General features: G+C 36.2%; 1 protein-coding gene across 1 annotated transcript in view; it reads right to left on the bottom strand.

Annotated features, from left to right (window-relative positions):
* Nucleotides 1-17855, bottom strand: part of PCCA (propionyl-CoA carboxylase subunit alpha) — a 269969-nt gene that overhangs the window by 176006 nt on the left and 76108 nt on the right. The window contains exons 8-9 of the mRNA XM_063149605.1: nucleotides 11352-11388; nucleotides 5464-5542 (exon numbers count right to left, since the gene is read on the bottom strand). Of these exons, the coding sequence (XP_063005675.1) occupies nucleotides 5464-5542; nucleotides 11352-11388 (116 nt within the window). The remainder of the gene's footprint in view (nucleotides 1-5463; nucleotides 5543-11351; nucleotides 11389-17855) is intronic.

Genomic DNA, 17855 nt, shown 5'->3' with positions numbered 1-17855 from the left:
AATTGATTCTGTAATCAATCCTTTTTTTCACGCTTTTTTTGCCAAGTCTATAAAAACCCCAACCAACCACAAATAGAACCAAAACCTTCTCAAAGCACAAAAAATTTCAGTGTGTTTAAAAAACCTGAACATTTACTACAACTATGCATTCATTTTCTTCCACAAAACCATTAAAGTAATTGAATTGTAAGACCCTGTGATTACCAAGTACTTGCTATACAGAAATAAACGTGAAGTTCATCATTACTTCCAGCACACAGCCCTCTTAACATTCAAGAACAGCAGAAGTTGGTTAATTCTGCATTAAAGAACTGCAAATACAATATTTCAGACATTGCAGATTCCAGCACAGAACACAACCTAAAGATGCAATATTTGACATCAAAGAACACACCAGTTGTATTATTAGTTTTTCCCTGCCTTAAAATATAAGGGAATGAGTGTTATACAGAGCATTCTGTACGCTTCCCTCTGTTTCTTCTCTTACACCTGTAGCTAAACAAAAGAAATATTGCAAGCTACTTTATTTATTAATTTTCTTTAATAGCAGAAAGAATACTCCTTGAGTCATAAGCTCTGACAAACAAGTTTATCAACAGCTTTCTCAGGGTGAGACAGATCATAATGCAGGGACCCAAAGGCTTCACTGAAATTTTCTACAAGCTCTGTAAGTCACACATTAGTGAAAGCTTGGTGAAGTTTCTGTGTGACTGAAACAGCATCCCTGACATCTGTGCCCAGAATAAGAGCTACAGCACAACTGAGTTGAAGTTTTTATGCTTTCCATATCTTGGCTGTAGTTAACCCAGACCATAGATTTGCAAAATAGGTAAATTTACAGTAGAGAAATGTGTATATTTAAAAGTACATCTTTACACTTTTTTCAACATTGTGGGATAATACATGTTGTAATTTTGAGAGATTATACCTAATGTACAACTTTCCTAAATTCATACTTAACTTCAACACATTTAATTACCTAGTAAAGAGAAAAAAGGGACATCAAAAGTACTGATTTTGTGCACTACCTGATCTGTCAAAAAAAAAAAATAAGTGCTGTAACAAACAGCCATACATAGTGTTTCTTATTGAAAGTGATTTACAGCTATTTTAACTCCTATATCAAAGGCTCTGTTTTGTTTTGTAAACATTTTTGTGTCACATAGTTTTATGCATAATTATTCACAATTGACTTTTTCTTTCACTGAAGGAAGCGCGCTAATTAGAAATCTAAACTGCAATACTTGTTAAAAAAAGACAGGTGCCTCATCATCTCATCCATACATCTGCAAATCTTTTTAAATTACATATAATAGGAATTAATATCTCAGATGCTCTGACCTTGTTTTAGCTTACGAAACTGTGCAGTTGTAGTTGGCCAGTGACAAAAATTAATTCCAAATAGATGTGAGGAAAAAAAATTTAAAAGAAGCAGCAGAGCAGGCTTTTTAGGAAGGCTGTGTAATCTCAGTGCAAGACCCAATCAGGTAGAGCTCTAAGCAATCCGTTTAAACTGAGAGCTGATGTTATTCAGAGGATGAAGCTGGATGAGATGCTGTCTCTAGATCCCTTCAAACATGCACAATTATAAAGAGGAAAAACAGGATCTCTCTAAGGTTCACCTCTCTCCCTACAGTACATTTACTCACACTGAAGTTTAAGCTGTACAAAAGCATTACTGATGTTACCATAAGCCTTCTTGTAGTTGTCTCAAGTGAAACAGCCACGCCAACTTTCTGCCTCCAGCTCTGAAATCAGCAGTGCTGCTTTAATTAAAACAATTTTCTTTCGAGGCAGACACTAACAAAAGACTGTACACATTATGTAAAATTTCAGTTTTCAAAATCAGGAAATAGTAAAAGAACATTTTCTTTTTCTTGTCAAGGCCAGCATTAGAAGGGCCATCTAATTAAAAAATAGATGTTTGATAGCCATTAATATAGTAGCAGCCCTTTAAAACCCTGAGAAGTAGCCAATAGATACTCAAATGTTTTTGACTTCACACACAGAACCAATATAGATGGCTTCAGCTTAACTCCAAACTAAAAAAAAAATCAACTAAAATTACCTAGTCACAGCATTTTACACGTGTAGATGGCATGAATATGTGAATGAGTGGGTTTTTGAAAAAATAGGGTTTTAGGAAACAGTGTTCTTTACTCATCCAACAGACTCCTTCCCCTTACTTGAGCAGCACATAGGATGCAGGACAGACCAAAGATGCCAAGCCATACACTCCTGTTTTTGCACAGTACTTTGAAATGGCAAATGCAATGCTTTGGGAAGATAATAAAGTTAATGCATAGGCTTGTAATAGGTAATAATGTTGCATTTTAAAAAGCATTGTCTTCTTAGACCACACATTTCATATACCCTCTGCTTTAGGAGGTGGAGGATTCAGAATGATTTTGCTAATTATTATTCCACATTAATATCTTCCAGTCCCACTCCTCTTTCCATTCACAAGATCACAGAACAGAAATTATAAGGAGTTCTTGGAATCTGAGAGCAGATGTTTGATTTTCATTCATAAAATTGGCATAAGCATGAAGAAAGAATTTCAGAAACAGGACAATTTACATTTTCCTATTATTACATGTTAAAAAACAAAATAATTTCTCTAAACATCTGCTGCTGGAAGCTGCCTTGGTAAAAACTTTCAAAACAGATACCCACTAAGCATGCAAGACTTCAATATCTAGGAAAAGTTACAGAAGGCAAGACAATAGGGGGGAATTGCTAACACAAAGCTCCAAAATTTTCAAAGGTAACTCTTAAATTATTTAGTACAAAATTCCAACTTGGAGGTTATCATGTCTGCAGCTGAAGCTGCTAGCTAAAGACACTAATTTCTATCTGCAAATCCACAGAGTTTAAAACATGGGCCAATAGCTCCTGCATGATGACCTCTGACAATCAACTTACAAGCAAGTAAGTGCCTTCACATCAAAGACCCATCACAACCTCTGCCAGAAAATTTCAATCTGTTCTTTGGAAAAGACAGAGTCCTGAACTTAATTCCTTTTCAGAGCTGCCAGGCCACCTCTTGGAGCCATGAAGCCTACAGGTTTAGTTAGATGTACAATTGCTATGAGCATACTGGAAGCAAGAAGCCTTCAGTTTCTGCACAAAGAGGGAATGATACAGATGAGGGGCAGATATCAGACACATGCCCTGGTCATGCTCTGCTGTACTGCATCATGAACTACTCATTGCCTGTGCCTGGAAAGCACTTTCAGATCAGGTCTGCTGGGGTGCAACCACAGAGGCTCTTCACATGCAAGACCAGAGTTGGGATGATCAATGACTCAGTTAAAAATAGGTTTAGATACAGAGCACGACAGAACTTTCTCAGGCTGAAGGAAAAAAAAAATCTACCAACCTGAACTTAAGGTAAACTGCTTTTCAGAAATCTGCCCTTGATTTTCAATATAATTTCAAGTGGGCATCTATTAGGTGAAGAAAAGGCATGCTAAATTACACTTCTCCAAACCAAGAAATCTAGCTATGGATTACATTAAAGTGAACACGGGGCTATTTTAATTTCAGATGTGGGTCAGTGGCTTGAACTGTACACAAAAATTCAACTCTAGAACTTGACCAAAATTAGGAAAAAAGCAATAAAATTGAGGACTGGGAGGGACTCAGATCTTAAACACAACAGCAGCCCTACACAAGAGAGGGGGTCAACACTGCGGACTTCCACAGTGAAGAGCATGTGAAGAGCTGTTTCAAAAAACAAACTGCAACATTGACAAAACTGTACCAGTATTTCTTTTAGAAATACTAGCTGAAAATTAACAGAAATCTTAGCTATAGCAGTAATAATAATTATTACATTAATAATATATAATATTATATAGATAATAGAGGATCTAAAACAATTGTCATCATTTGGCATATATAAGGGACATGGAAGTTGAAGCAGTAAGTTACCACTGAGAACAATTCTGTGACAGCAGTATTTAAGTTCCTCAGATCAGTCTTTTCCACTTCCAATGGCTATTTCCACCACCATGCCACAAATAATTTAAGGTTCCTTATTGTACACAAAGCCAGTTGAAACAAGAAAGGTTTTCAACTAGCCTGAAAATCCAAAAGTATGTTTCAAACAAGGAGACTCTTCACCCAGAGGGTGGTTGGGCACTGGCCGTGGTTTCCATAACCACAGACTTTCTCCAAAATAAGTCAGCAATCATGACTTTAGATCCACTTTTATTTTAAAACATCCCCTTTTATTTTAAAACAGTTACTTTAATCAAGCTCCTTTGCTTCTTTCTGAACTAAACAAGAAATGAACTCCTTCCTTTCAAGTCCAACAGATGAACTGCTGCCTGCACGAGATCAAGGCAGCAATTTTGGATTCTAAAGCAGTAGAAACAAAGTATCCTTTTAAGAAAGAAGGTTATTCTAGATCTTCATTCTAATGCACAAAACATTATTTTCCTATTTAGATTTGAATACAAATGTACTACATAGAGCATGGTACAAATAAACCCATCGTGTTTTCTTTAAATCTAAAATTTAACTGCTAGACATTCATTATTCCTTCATCCAATTTTTAGGTTTTGACAAACAAAAATTTAACAGGGGACAGAAAAACAACAGAGAAGTCTTGCAGGTGGCTAAATTAAACTAATGAAAATTTCAGTTGTACTTTGAGTTTACTCCAGCATGTGTGCTGCTCCCTCCATGCAGAAATGAAACCATTCCAGTTATTTTGGATCAAATAGGCTTTTCATTACAAGTTTAGAAAAATCAGAAAATACATGTTTTTGTAAGATCAGCAGTACATGGAGTTGAAATCAGGCTCCCTTGTTACCAGAACATCAGCAGAGAAAGGATTGTAAAATTCTGAGTCAACAACAAAGCATCATGCAATGTTCAGGATTCAGACAACCAATAAGAGACATGAAAACATCTGTGTGTTGAAACATGTGTTCTTTCAAAACAGACAAAAGTACAATAGTTTGCTGATACAAATGGTTTAAACACAGAAGTATGCAATTTATTAGAGCACATTCTGGTAACACCGTATGTGTTCCCACGTATGAATGATCAGACTCATCAACTTTAACAGAACTAATGGCATGCATTAATGTTTGTGAATCAGGGCCAATAAGTACTCTACCTAACACAGAGAAATTAATGAATCAGCATTCTGAAAGGCATACAGCAAAATGTTATTTACAGTCTAACATTGGACTAACAGCAGTTGTAAATGTTGGTTTTTTATTCAAATTAATGGATGATATTTTGTAAGGTTTATGCAATAATTAATTAGAAATAGGCACACGCAAACTTCCAAAGTATATTTCTCACTATGCTAAAGGGAGAAAACCAAATAATATCCAATTTCTCTGTCTAACATTTCATATCTGCTCAACTGTCAACTCACAATGGCTTAATGGGACTTCAGTAACTGCAGCATTCATCAAGGCAAGCTTTTGGACAGCATCTCACCTGGTCTCTTCATCATCCCAAGCGATTCTCATGCCTTTCCCACCACCACCTGCTGAGGCCTTGATCATGACAGGGTAGCCTAACAGCGGGGAACAATTAGACAGAAGTTCAAACTTTGTTCAGTTGGTCAGAGGAACATGACAACTGACCACATGTCCAATAAAGCCAGTAGACAATAACTTCGTTTATTAAAACACTTTGTTTGCAGGGAGAACAGAGGAGAATTTTTTCTTTTCAAAACTTAACTGTCAGTGCAGTAATTTCTACAGCCAAGAAAGGCTGTCTTCTCCAATTCATTTATACCAAAAAAACACTGAATGAATTATTCCCAAATAATGAAGTGATTTATGAATAAGGCATTTGACCTTCTTAAGCTCACATTTCTTTAGGAAAATTTTTTTCTTTTATTGCTGCTTAAATAATATTTTTAATTAATAGCAAAAATTAGTAGACCTTCATAAATTAAGTCTAAAGATAGAGTAAACAAATGTGCATCTTTATCAACACTATTACAGCACATTTTAAATAACACAGCAGCTTGAGAGCTGTGCTGCTTAGATATTATGTAACAGTATCAGAACACAGATTACTTTTGTTTACAATTAAAAAGTATTCTCCCCAAATGTACATGTAGTTAAAAAAAAAAAAAAGAGGAGCATAAATTTGTCAGCATTGTCCATAACCAGCAATACCTTACTCATAGAGTAAGCTACTGTAATACAGATATGAGGCAGCATCTTCCTTTTCTGAAAACTAAAAAATTACAGTAACAAAGCACACAGTTTAAATGCAGATTTGGCAACGATTGTTTATATTTTATTACAAATAATTTCATTCAAAGCAGCTTCCTGATACAATTCCATCATACCAGAGAATATCACCTTTCTTTACACGAACATGCGGAAAACTAAAAATCAAGGTTCTGATTAAAATGCTTTTGACATTTCTAGGATAGCAGAAAATTCTTAATGCCTTTGGTCTCCAGAATATTTAATGAAAATCACAACATTAGGCAAATATGAGACCATCTGATATCATCTGCCAAGAAGAGTCCATCAGTCCTTGAGAACTGAAGATATATTGTGTAAAAGGCTTTGATCTGGGGACAGAAAGAGACAATTGAATATGGTTCCTAAGAGTGGTCCAGTCTACTGTCATATGTGTTACTGATATTTACAGCTTCTTTCTGGAATGTAGATCTACTCTTGCTCTGTTAAGTGACAGCAGTACAATATTCCCACATCCTCCTCATAGTGATCTAACTGAAAGGAGGTTCAGGAGAAGAAAATTAAAACCAGCAAGATCTGGAAAATCTTTGTTTTCTTAAAAAGTCTGAAATGGGTACAAAAAAAAAAAAGGCATGACAGAAGCATAAGGAACAGTAGTGTTGATTGGAAGACAGAAAAGCAGTAACAGTACACGAGAACATTAAAATAACAAAGAAACAGGGAGAAAAAAAAAATCAATAAAATAGTTTCCAACTTAACACATTATTAGACTGTGAAACCCCAGGCTGTAAAGCATTCACATGGCTGAAAGCTGTAGAGAGGTCATAGTGAAGCGTATGTAGAGCACAAACCAAGCTCCTATAGGCATGGATTACCAAAAGGCTATAAATCTCCATGCCCTGGAGTCTAAAGTAGTCTCTTATTACAACATGCAAGATTAAGACCAAGCAGAGCCATCCAAATAACCTTTCTGGAGTCTCTTAGATTTTCTTGTGAAGTATCTGATACTGCCCATAGAAGGGTACAGGATAAGCCACAGAGTAACAATTAGCCTGATCCAGGCCTCTCTAATCCCAGAGATTAAGGGGTAAACTCAAAATAATTCTAGATTACACACAGCAACAGTGAAGTTCAACCAATTTTCATTAAATGCAGTATATGCAACACCTAGACAAGAGCATTTTATTGTTGCTATAAGGTGCAACTCCAGATCCCTGGCAGCTGCCAGGCTCCTACACAAGTCACTGGATATCTTGAAATAAAGCTAAAAGCACATCTTGTATAACTTCCATGCAAGAAATGAGATTTTACTGGATAACACTAGTGAATCTCTGGCAATACTATCACCATCTGGAGACCTTGTCCAACCCAAAAGGTGCAAGAGTGAAATTTTAAAACAAGCACTGTTTTATGCCTTATTATGGCAAATGCACTAAGGCAATTTCCATAATTTAATCTTCAGTGTTATATGTACTTGAAAAAATCATCATTAATTATGCTACCAATTTCAGTCTAACAATATCAGTCTCTCGAATGGTTTGCTGATTTTAATTCTGTAAGCATAATCTAGTCCTAATTTACTGTTCTTTAGTTTCCAAAGAAAAACAAACAGGCATATCAAAAATGAGCCTTGGTAAGTCTTTGTATGCTTCAAAATGTAATTCATCTATCACAACTCACGTGGTTAAATTATCAGGGAGTATACATGGGTTACTAGTATCATTCACCAAGTGTAGCACCACTTTGTTTCCACTCCCTCCCACCTTTTATATACAGTGATAACACGTCAGCCAGGCTTGTAGGCAAGGCAGTTAAAGGCTCCCAAGAGCCACTATATAAGTAAAAATAAAACAGGTTTTAAAAAAATAAGGCAAGGCCTGTTTTGAAAAAAATACATACAGCTTTTCTGGTTGAGAAGAAAATTGCAACAGACCTCAACATGTTAGCACGTAAATTAGCCAGTCACCTGAAAATAAGGGTACTGGACCTTTTGCCCAGATATGAGGTTACACACTGCTCACTCTTGGGGAGCTAAGCCAAACTCAGCTACAGAGTAGCTCTTTAGCCAATACCAAAGACTGAAAGGAAGGCCCTGTAAAATTTAAGTTTTGCATACATATTGGGTAGAGGATACTGGGATCAGAATGCATTACTCAACACTCCATTTTTGCAGCAATCAAAATTGCTAAAGTATGTTCCTATGGATTGGTTGGATTATTTGTGGGAAGGGAGAGGCATGCAAACAATTTCTAACACTTATTTGTAAGTACCCACAACAACAGCAAGGAAAAGACTCACAAAGCAGACACATTTTTGAGTAGGTGTTAGGTTTTCAATCCCTCCCTCAAATTAGATGCCACTTTATGTGAAATTAAAATTGCATGCGAGATTAAAACCTACTCTTTTTTTATAGTTTTCCAATCTTGTGACACCTCTTAAGGAAGATTTTAGGAAGCAAGAACTCAAAAAGCAGTCAGACTTGAGGATCACTGCACCTGCTCTTGCTGCTAAATAGACACTCATAAGTTAGGACTGCTTTGTTTCCAGGACAGTTACTATTCTGAGAATCTGAATGATAAAAGAAGTAAACAAACTTCTGATGTCCTGCTCCCACCCTTTGCCACCATGGTTTTTAGATGTAATTTACCCATTTTTACAAAGCTGCAGGTAGTAGACCACAGAACACATTGCGCGATATCAGTTTGAGCAATGTTCCATATGACACTACAAGATTCTTTTCAATACCCATTATTAAATCCATTAATATCCATTACATGCTAGCACTAACTAAACTCATGTCAAATGAAGCATGACAAAAAAACCACCTTGTTGATCTTTTCAGTTTTGTACAGACTTTCATTTTGTTTTAACTGACTGCACTTCATAGCTGCTCAATCCTTTCAAATAGAGGAGTCAAACTTTCTGGAGTTTCATTGATGCTTCAGAATTAAGAAGCCAACAGTTCTTAATGTACAATCCTACAAACAGACCTAAAAGCAGCATGGGAAAAGGGCCAATGCAATTAAGCACACAGAAAGGATCAGAAGAGCACAACAGCCCACACCAACAAATAGAAAAGAGAGACAGTAGAAAGGAGCCAATACAGCAATTTGCGCCTGAACTTCTTCCAATTTCTGATTTAACCTAGTTTCCCTATCGCATTCTCTACACAATGCAGGAAAACATGTTAAATCAGGGGCAAAAAGAATGTTTCACTCCCACACCTGGAAAATGTGTATCCATAGATAATAGTCACTGAAACAGGTAACGGCTGCATTCTCAACTCTGAGGTGCCATGCTTCACTACTACTGGATATTTGGCCAAAACACAGCAGGGAGAAGCAGAAAAAAAACAGAGGCAGCAAGAGAGCATCACACACAGTTCTACTGTTTTGAGCACTGACCCACAGTCACTTTTTTAAGAATTAGTTACGCTTTCTTAGAAGACTGAAACACTGAATTAGTGAAATTAGAAACAATCTGAAAGTATTTCACTTATCAAGTGCTTCATATACAAGGACAAATACATTACATATATACACAAGAGACTATAATTTCATTCTATCTTAAGATCCTTTGAAATTAAAGTCACTATTTTTAATTCTGGTCAGTGATTACAATTAGACAGAAGCTTAACCAAACTGATCAACTTGTCAGACCATGGGTGGAGAAAAAGCTAGAAGGAATATTTTTATTTCACTACATGGCACTGTAGTACAAACCATTCTTGTATCAAAGCAGTTCAAGAATTTTTCATCTAAATAAAGCACCACCCAGCTGTCTGTAATTGACTTTATTATCACAGATTTAAGACTGCCTTGATATAATGACCTCCAAAGTGCTACTGATATCAAAGACAGGAACCAGTCAACAGAACACCAGAAGAAAATTTAAAAATAATGTATTTGAAAGGGTGTCTAGAAAGCCACTGCATGTCTTCTAACTTACATTCATCAAAACTGTTTAAGAAAATACCTGCAGGAAATCTTTAAAACACAAGAGCAAGAAAGGGTATTGAAGAGAAAGTGAACAGAAATATTGTCACATTACTACGCAGAACTAAACCAAATTTTATCTACCGTTCCCTTCTGAATGTTCCAGTTTGGTTAACAGTCTCTTTCTTTTGGTAATGCTCCCATGACAGTGATCAGTTTTCACTGGATTTCACAACCAAGACACAAAACCTGACTACTCACAGAAATGCTGACTTCAGTTGTGTCAGCCTAAAAGTCAGACAAGCCTAAGGGGGTTTCAGGGCAGTTAACCAGTGCAGGGTAAAAGTCCCAACTTCAACTGAAAGCAGAAAGAACCTACACTGCTAAGTTATCTGTAGCAGTGCAACTCCCACTTTCTATCAGACACATGAAAGCACAGCAATAGCTCTTGACACAGGTGAAAAGCTGTTTATCTACCTGTGATAAACCTAAATAGCTTCTCATGGTTTCAATCTCAAAGGGAAAATTAAAGAAAAACCTCAAGAAAAATCAGATATCTTACTGCATTCGATTCTTCCTCTAGAAAGCATTTAAGAACATGTGTAATTTGAAGCATATGGTTTAGCATTTTCACTAATATCAAGCTTTAGTAAATAAAAGCCAAAATTCATTAAACACATATTACACTTAACCTTCATCAAAATTAGTCCCAGACTCATTTGCTGGTTGCTCTTTTCACCAATCTGTAAGATACTCAGAAGCTGAATAGTGACTTTATTTCAGTAAGCACAGAAGGCTGGTGCTCTGGATCATATTCAAGCTAGCTGCAGTCCAAACAGCAATGAAGAATGAAGATCATAACATCACTGGTGTCAGTCTCCACATACAGAGAAGTGCACCATGCCTAACTTTTGACTATCATGTCCAATTGCAGATATACTTTCAGCTAACTCCTTTAGTGAGGTACTCATTACTGCATATTACATTCATTCCACAAATCATGGCTGCACTTGTTCCGTAAAGTCCAGTTTGAAAAGCTCAAATTTGATGATTTAAGAGACAGGGCGTTAATGTCTAGATTCCTCCAGCCCTATGGGCAACAGGGAACGTAAAACCTATTAAAACATTATTTGTTCTATAGGGATTACTTATTACACATTCAATTTAGTCAACCATGTCTGCTGAGAGGCACACAAATCCCACCATAGCTAATTTAAGAACTTACCAATTTCCCTTGCAATTCTGACAGCTTCATCTGCATCCTGTAAAAGCAGGAAATGAGACCCAACGTTAATCCCATCAGCCATTGCACTATGTCCTGAGGGCAGTCATATATTGCACTACTGTCTCCTCCGATTCATTTAATGTTTGATTTTACAACCTCCTGACCCTTTTCAGCCAGAGGAATGTAAAATTAATACCATAAGTGGAATGTAAATTCTACCTCATCATTAGTGCATTGAGAAACTCAAAGCAACGAGGAATCAGCTGACAGGAAACACAACCAGGATCGCAAAATTATTTTCTGCAGTTGTAGGAATTTAATGCTAGAATTTAGACGTTTACAATCAATAATGGACCATAAATCAGATCGTTAAAGTTTGTCCACTACCAGCTTGTTTCTGTCCTCGCAGGTATTACTTGTGTTTTCCTGATTGCTGTCAGTAGGGGGAGTTGATTCTCTATTGTTTGGGAGTAACTCAAGTTCAGGAAAAAAAACCTTGTAGAACTTCTTCAAAGACAAATGGGTTTTGTTTACTCAAGAAAGAATACAAGCATTTCAGTTTTGAAAGTTCTGCATTCCGAAGACAAAATAAACCTTAATTGCATCATTTTAAACTGTATCTGAAAGGAGAAGATTCCCATAATTGTATTCATTTAAGAGTTGCATAAGCCAACTTCACAAAATCTTTTGTTGATGCCACCTATTGCTTCAGCTGTCTTATACTACTGTAGCCTGGTACAGGAAAAAATCCTGGGACACTCAGTGAACAAAAACCAGAACACTTGAATTACTTACATTTCAATAACCAAATCACTTTCCCAGCAGTAGTTATTTCTACTGATAACAGTATATCTCCCTTATACAAAATAAGAAAAAGGGTTAAATTACCGTGGTAGACGTTAAGTTTGAAAATTCCATCCAAATTTGCTAATATTTATACTATCCCATGACATACATTAAAAAATTTGTATAAAGGCAGTAATGTCTGGAAACCACCAGCTGCTAAGTGTGTCTGAAACTATGGGGGCTGACTTATGAACATTAAACTGAAACCTGATATTTTTAAAGCTTTCTAGGCAATCCATTTTAAAAGCACCCAGGTCAGAACTTTAAAAAAAAATACATAAGAAATGTTCATACCTGGTTCATTTATGTCCAATAATAAAACAAAATCCTCTTTAAAAGTCTTCAGTACCTAGTAACAGCCCCATGAAGAATAAGAGGGCTGGCAGGGGAAGTTGTCAGAAAATTTAATTTCCTTTCATTAGCTAGTCTGCTCCACAAATCGGTGCTTGTTAAGTTCAAAGCAGTCCTGAAAGCAACATCAGTTTTAAGTCTTTTTACTCCAGTCACATCTGTTAATGAGATTTTTCCAAATAACAATTGTTTTTAACTCAAGAGATAAATCTAGCAAAAAAAAACTTGCCCCTCACTCCCCCCCCACAAAAAACCCTCAAGAGTTTACTGTTTTATTACACCTTGCTGCTTTCCATGACCCTGCACCCTCCAAATTTTAGCTTAAAGGGATAAAATGCATGAAAAGGGTCATTTAAGAATGTTAGTGGTTTCCACACATTGAGTTTGAAGGTTCTTTGTTCCTGCCCGTGACAGTTATGCGAGAATACTTCCCCTTAATAGCCTCTCTGTCAGGAAGTGTTAAACCTGCCAAATGCAGACAATTAGAGCCTCTTGAACAAAATGCAGGAAGAGTGATGACTGATGAAGAGCCACGATTATAGTTGAGAAAGAAACTTTTACATTTCTTTTCTTTTGCAAATTCCCCCACATATTTGCAAAATAGAGTTAAGGGGTGGAAGCAAACAGGGTAATCTTTTTTCACTTAGTTACCTGCAAACAAGTGGCTAACTGATACACTGTAATCTACAGGAAGAAAAGCTGCAAATCATTAGAGAGGAACTTTTCACTGCCACTGTATTTTTACACATGCATACAACAACTTTAAGTAACAACTGATTGGTATCAGCAGCACTAATTGTCTTAGTTCTGGCTTGAAAAGATTTTAGTCATCTGCCCAGCACAGTTATTAATTTACACTGTGTCAACATCTGTTTCTTTTACAGTTCTAACATATTGGAACCCAAACGCTAAGACACGAGAAAAAAAAAAAATCCATGCTTACTCCAATTTTCGCTTTCAAAGAGCATTTCTGAACCAGAAAACAAAAATATGCTGTGATTTAAGGAGAAAAACTAATTTAAAAAACTGATATATTGCAATCTCTAGTAAGTCTTTTCATCTTTTTCCATAAGAAGGTATGTTGAAAATATGCTTAAAATATCATGAATTTCACTTGCTGATTGCATAAATACAGAAACAGTTTGGCAAGTCAGGACAGTTATTTTAGCTTTTTGGTATATAAAACTTATGACCGATACACAATATTTGCACAAGAGCGGCAAAAAAGTGAATGCTATGATACTGCCTAAAACACATGTCCATATGTGCAAAATATACAAAACCACACTGCTACTAAAAACACTTTAAATTATTTTTGAAAGCAAAAGTCCTCAATGATTTACTGCTATTTCTGCCAAAAGCACATTAGCTACACTACCATTTTCCCAAAATGAACTGGAAACTGTAAAGAAATATATAATTTTAGCACCACCTTTTATTATACAAATAAAAATGTTCAAGTAATGGTAGAAGTTAATAAAAGTCCTAGGAGTTATAAAATTATGTCAAGTGTTTTTACAAATAGGTGATTCCATTAAGTTAGAGACATAAAATACTCCTTTTCGCATAAGAATTCCTATCCTCCTACTTTCATGTACATGCCTCTCAACCAGGTACCAGCAGGTGGAGACAGAAAAACAAATCCATCTTGATGCAGGGGAGTGCCAGGGTAAAGCTGATTGACTCCTAGAACTGTGAAACATTGAATGATGAAGAACTGCATCATGGTTTTCATGGCTGAGGGCGTCAGCCTTAGAGAACCTCCAGTTCATATCCAGAATCTTTAACAACCTCTCCAACAGTGATCATTCAATCCCAATGTCAATATCCCAGTACAAAAATTCATCTAAAACAGGCACCTAAAACTTACCTACAGTAAATTCAGAGCCTTACTGAAGACCTCTAATGTGTTTACTGACATCAGTGAAACTAAGCAGACACAGACATTATTCTGTGCCTACACCCAGCTGTGTTCTACCAGCCATAAAAATCAAACTGGCTGTATATGGTGAAACAATACAAAAATAATTATTTCCTTGCCATTTCTTTCCCAGTTTTTCACCACAGCATGTTCTTATGCTCATTACTCAACCTCCACTTTCTAGTCTCTTACTCCCCTTCAGTTGTTTGCAGTCAATACATCATCTCAGCCCTAACTTTAGTATAGCCATTGCTCACATGGATTAATGCTAATTCTTGGATTAAAACCATTTATGACTACATCTCCCAATCAGGTTTTATAAAACTAATTCTAGTTACACATTTTGAAATTAATTACCTTTCATTGCTTTTGTTGGCTCTCTAGCTGACGGCACAAGACTCCAGTTCCTTATATGTTCAAACTGGATTTCTCAATTGCCCCAGCCTACTGAGAAACTGAATCAGTGATGAGAAGAAAATCACTCTTTGACAAACTGTCCTCTCCATTCCATATCTTTCCACTCTCAGTTTCATATTTGCTAGAGCATTTCCCAGTACAAGAACAGTTAGCTGTGTCTGATGCCAAGCATCCTCCTCTTCAATCCTTCCAGCTTTAAGTATACTGTTGAAGGGCTTCTTTCTTTTACATTTCTAATTTAATTACTACTCACTGGGAATTTTTCTGCATGCAATTTCTCCAAGATGTTATTACAAAACCTTAGCAGTATCTCCTATGTCTAAGTGCTAAGCAACAAAGAAAGGAAAAATATCCTTTATTCATGAAGGACCCTAAGTATCTGCAGCACTATTTAACATGGATGAAGACTACTCTTCTAGTAACAAAGATTTTCAGTGCAGTCCTGAGTTGAATAATGAAGCACTAGAAGTTGTTGCTCTGTGTTTGCCTCAACTATTCATCCACAAACAACACATGCAACAGATTTGTATTAATTTCTAGCATTGTCAGAGGCATAAATGCAGATTTCCTCCAGCTTTACTGAAGTCCACTTTACAGTTGAAGCCAGGTCTAACCACCTTAAGCATCAAGTAAACACTTAACTCCTTCCTAAGACCTTTAAAATTTTTATTTCTCAGGAAAAAGAGCCCACAAGGATTTTGAAAGCTTCATAACTGTGACTAAAATAGGTCTCCCACAGAATGGCAGAAACCTTAAACAGTCTGCAGTTCCTTGTGTGTTGCTGTTCTGATTAGAGCAGCTTTGCCCTTCCTATCTTAGTCCAAATTTGCAAAATAGCATATCAAGCTCTAACCAAAGATCAGGCATCCTGTATGACCTAATTATTTGGGTATTCATTTGAGCAAAAGACATTGTCACAGGAAGGAAATCAGAGAACAAACACAGGCACTTATTTAGATCCATAGCAAGTATGACACTATCAATTATCAGAAGCTTTATTTCCTGTAACTGGTAATCAAAGCACTGGTTAGCTTAAAATTTGCAACTCCACTTTTTGATGGAGACTACAATGCTGGTAAAGTCTGTGGGACTTTTTCTTATTTGGTGGGCACATTGCAAGTTTGGATTTGGTTTCTTTTAGATATGTATTCTTTTTCATCAACACTCCTCAGATAATCAGAACCCATGCAGGGCTGAGGTAGGTGAAACTGGAACAACACGGGCACTTTGGCATTAAGGAACTACCACATAGATCCTTTCAATAGCAGAAGACTGGAGCTGTCAACTCAGGCCTACATTCCAGTTCATTTGGTTTTAAAGGTATTGCTGCATATAGCCCATTGCCAATCACATCACTTAAGTTTCCTTTTTGTGCCAGGAACTTCAGATAATTGTCAAAAACACTGCAACAGAAGGTCTATGAAACAAGTTCACACAAGAAAGCAGCTCAGCTGCACTGGTTATAGGCCTATCTGTTCCTTAACCATTATCCTACTTTGTCAGGTTTGGTGTTTTTTTATTAGTAGAATAACAGAATTAACCCTTAAATTTTAACTTGATACAATGAGAAAACCATCATTTTGAGTATTTAATTCTGCATTAGAGAATGTTTTGTGGTGTTCAAATGATTAATTCAAAGTTATCTTCTAGCTAGATGCTTTTCTGGAAGTTACTTTGAGGATCCTAGAAGAATATACAGGTGCTAAAAGAATATACAGGATATCAGAACAAAGAATATTCTACCCAACAGCTTGGCTGCTGTTAAATCTTACAAGTGCTAAACGACCACATACAAAAGGGACTGCTAAAACATACAACAAAAACCTGAAATTTGCCAATTTGCCACTCCCAGACTTCAACATAGCCACAAATTCCAGTCCAAAACTCATATGGAGTCCTCCAGAAGGGAAAGAAGTCTTTGCACTTTTACCTGTTGCAGCATTATCCTGCTACCAGACATTACAAACATGCATTTCCATCACAAGTACTGAAAAATTCTCTTGGGCATTTTGACCTCAGCTATTTTGTGATTTTATCATTCTCTCTCACTAGTCAAGTTCCCCAGGCAGCCTCATTGGACCAAGAATTTCTGTGGAGGCTGAGCCCCTTTGCACTCTATTTACCTTTCACTTTCAGTCAGGTTTTGAGGGGTAATTTGTCTTTTAACAGAGTTTAAAATCCAGCTTAGCTATACGCTCTTTTCCATGCAACTTAAAGTTTTACTCAAACTTCATTTAAAAAAAATTTGATTTGACATGTAAAGCATAAAAATTTTCAACCCAGGAGGTCAACATTTTACAATGAACCAAGTTTTAGTTTTATCCAATGAAGGTTTTAAAAGAGAAAAGCTTAACTACATTAACATAGACAATATATTAAGACACAAAGGAAGGCTTAGAAGAATCCAACACAATCACTATGGCAAAAATAAACAAAAATGAAGATATACCTTATTTAACCTTAGAAGCTATAAAGAAATAACAAGTTCTTTTTTACAAAACTGTTGGAAGACATTCCTTCTAAAATACACAAAGAGAAAGAATTTACACAGCTGTAGATTCTGATAAAGAGCCGTCAAATTCCCCCCCATCCCATCCTCATCCTGAATTTTGCAACACATGGAAATATGCACCATCAGAACAGATCATAAAATGAAAACTTCACACAGTTTCACAAACTTCACTTAACTTAGAGCTGTCAAGATCTTGGCCAATAAGAAGACCTGAGAAATGTAAAAATGTGCAAATAAGTCAAACCCACACCTGACATTTTACACATCTTCATGTTAAATTTAAAGAGACTCCACTGAAGAACTAATACATCATTTATTATCAAGGACTTTCTCCACTTCTCTAAAGCTCTCTTGTTAGTAAAAATCTGTACTTCATTTTTAATTACATTTTACTGAAAAAGAAGAGGAAATTATAATTAGATTCTGCATCAGACCTTCGATAGGTATACTTTGATTT

The sequence above is a fragment of the Melospiza melodia genome, chromosome 2, assembly GCF_035770615.1.
Source record: "Melospiza melodia melodia isolate bMelMel2 chromosome 2, bMelMel2.pri, whole genome shotgun sequence".
Lineage (NCBI taxonomy): Eukaryota > Metazoa > Chordata > Aves > Passeriformes > Passerellidae > Melospiza > Melospiza melodia.
Note: the sequence above shows the minus strand (reverse complement) of the source record. Positions and strands in the feature narration are given on the sequence as shown.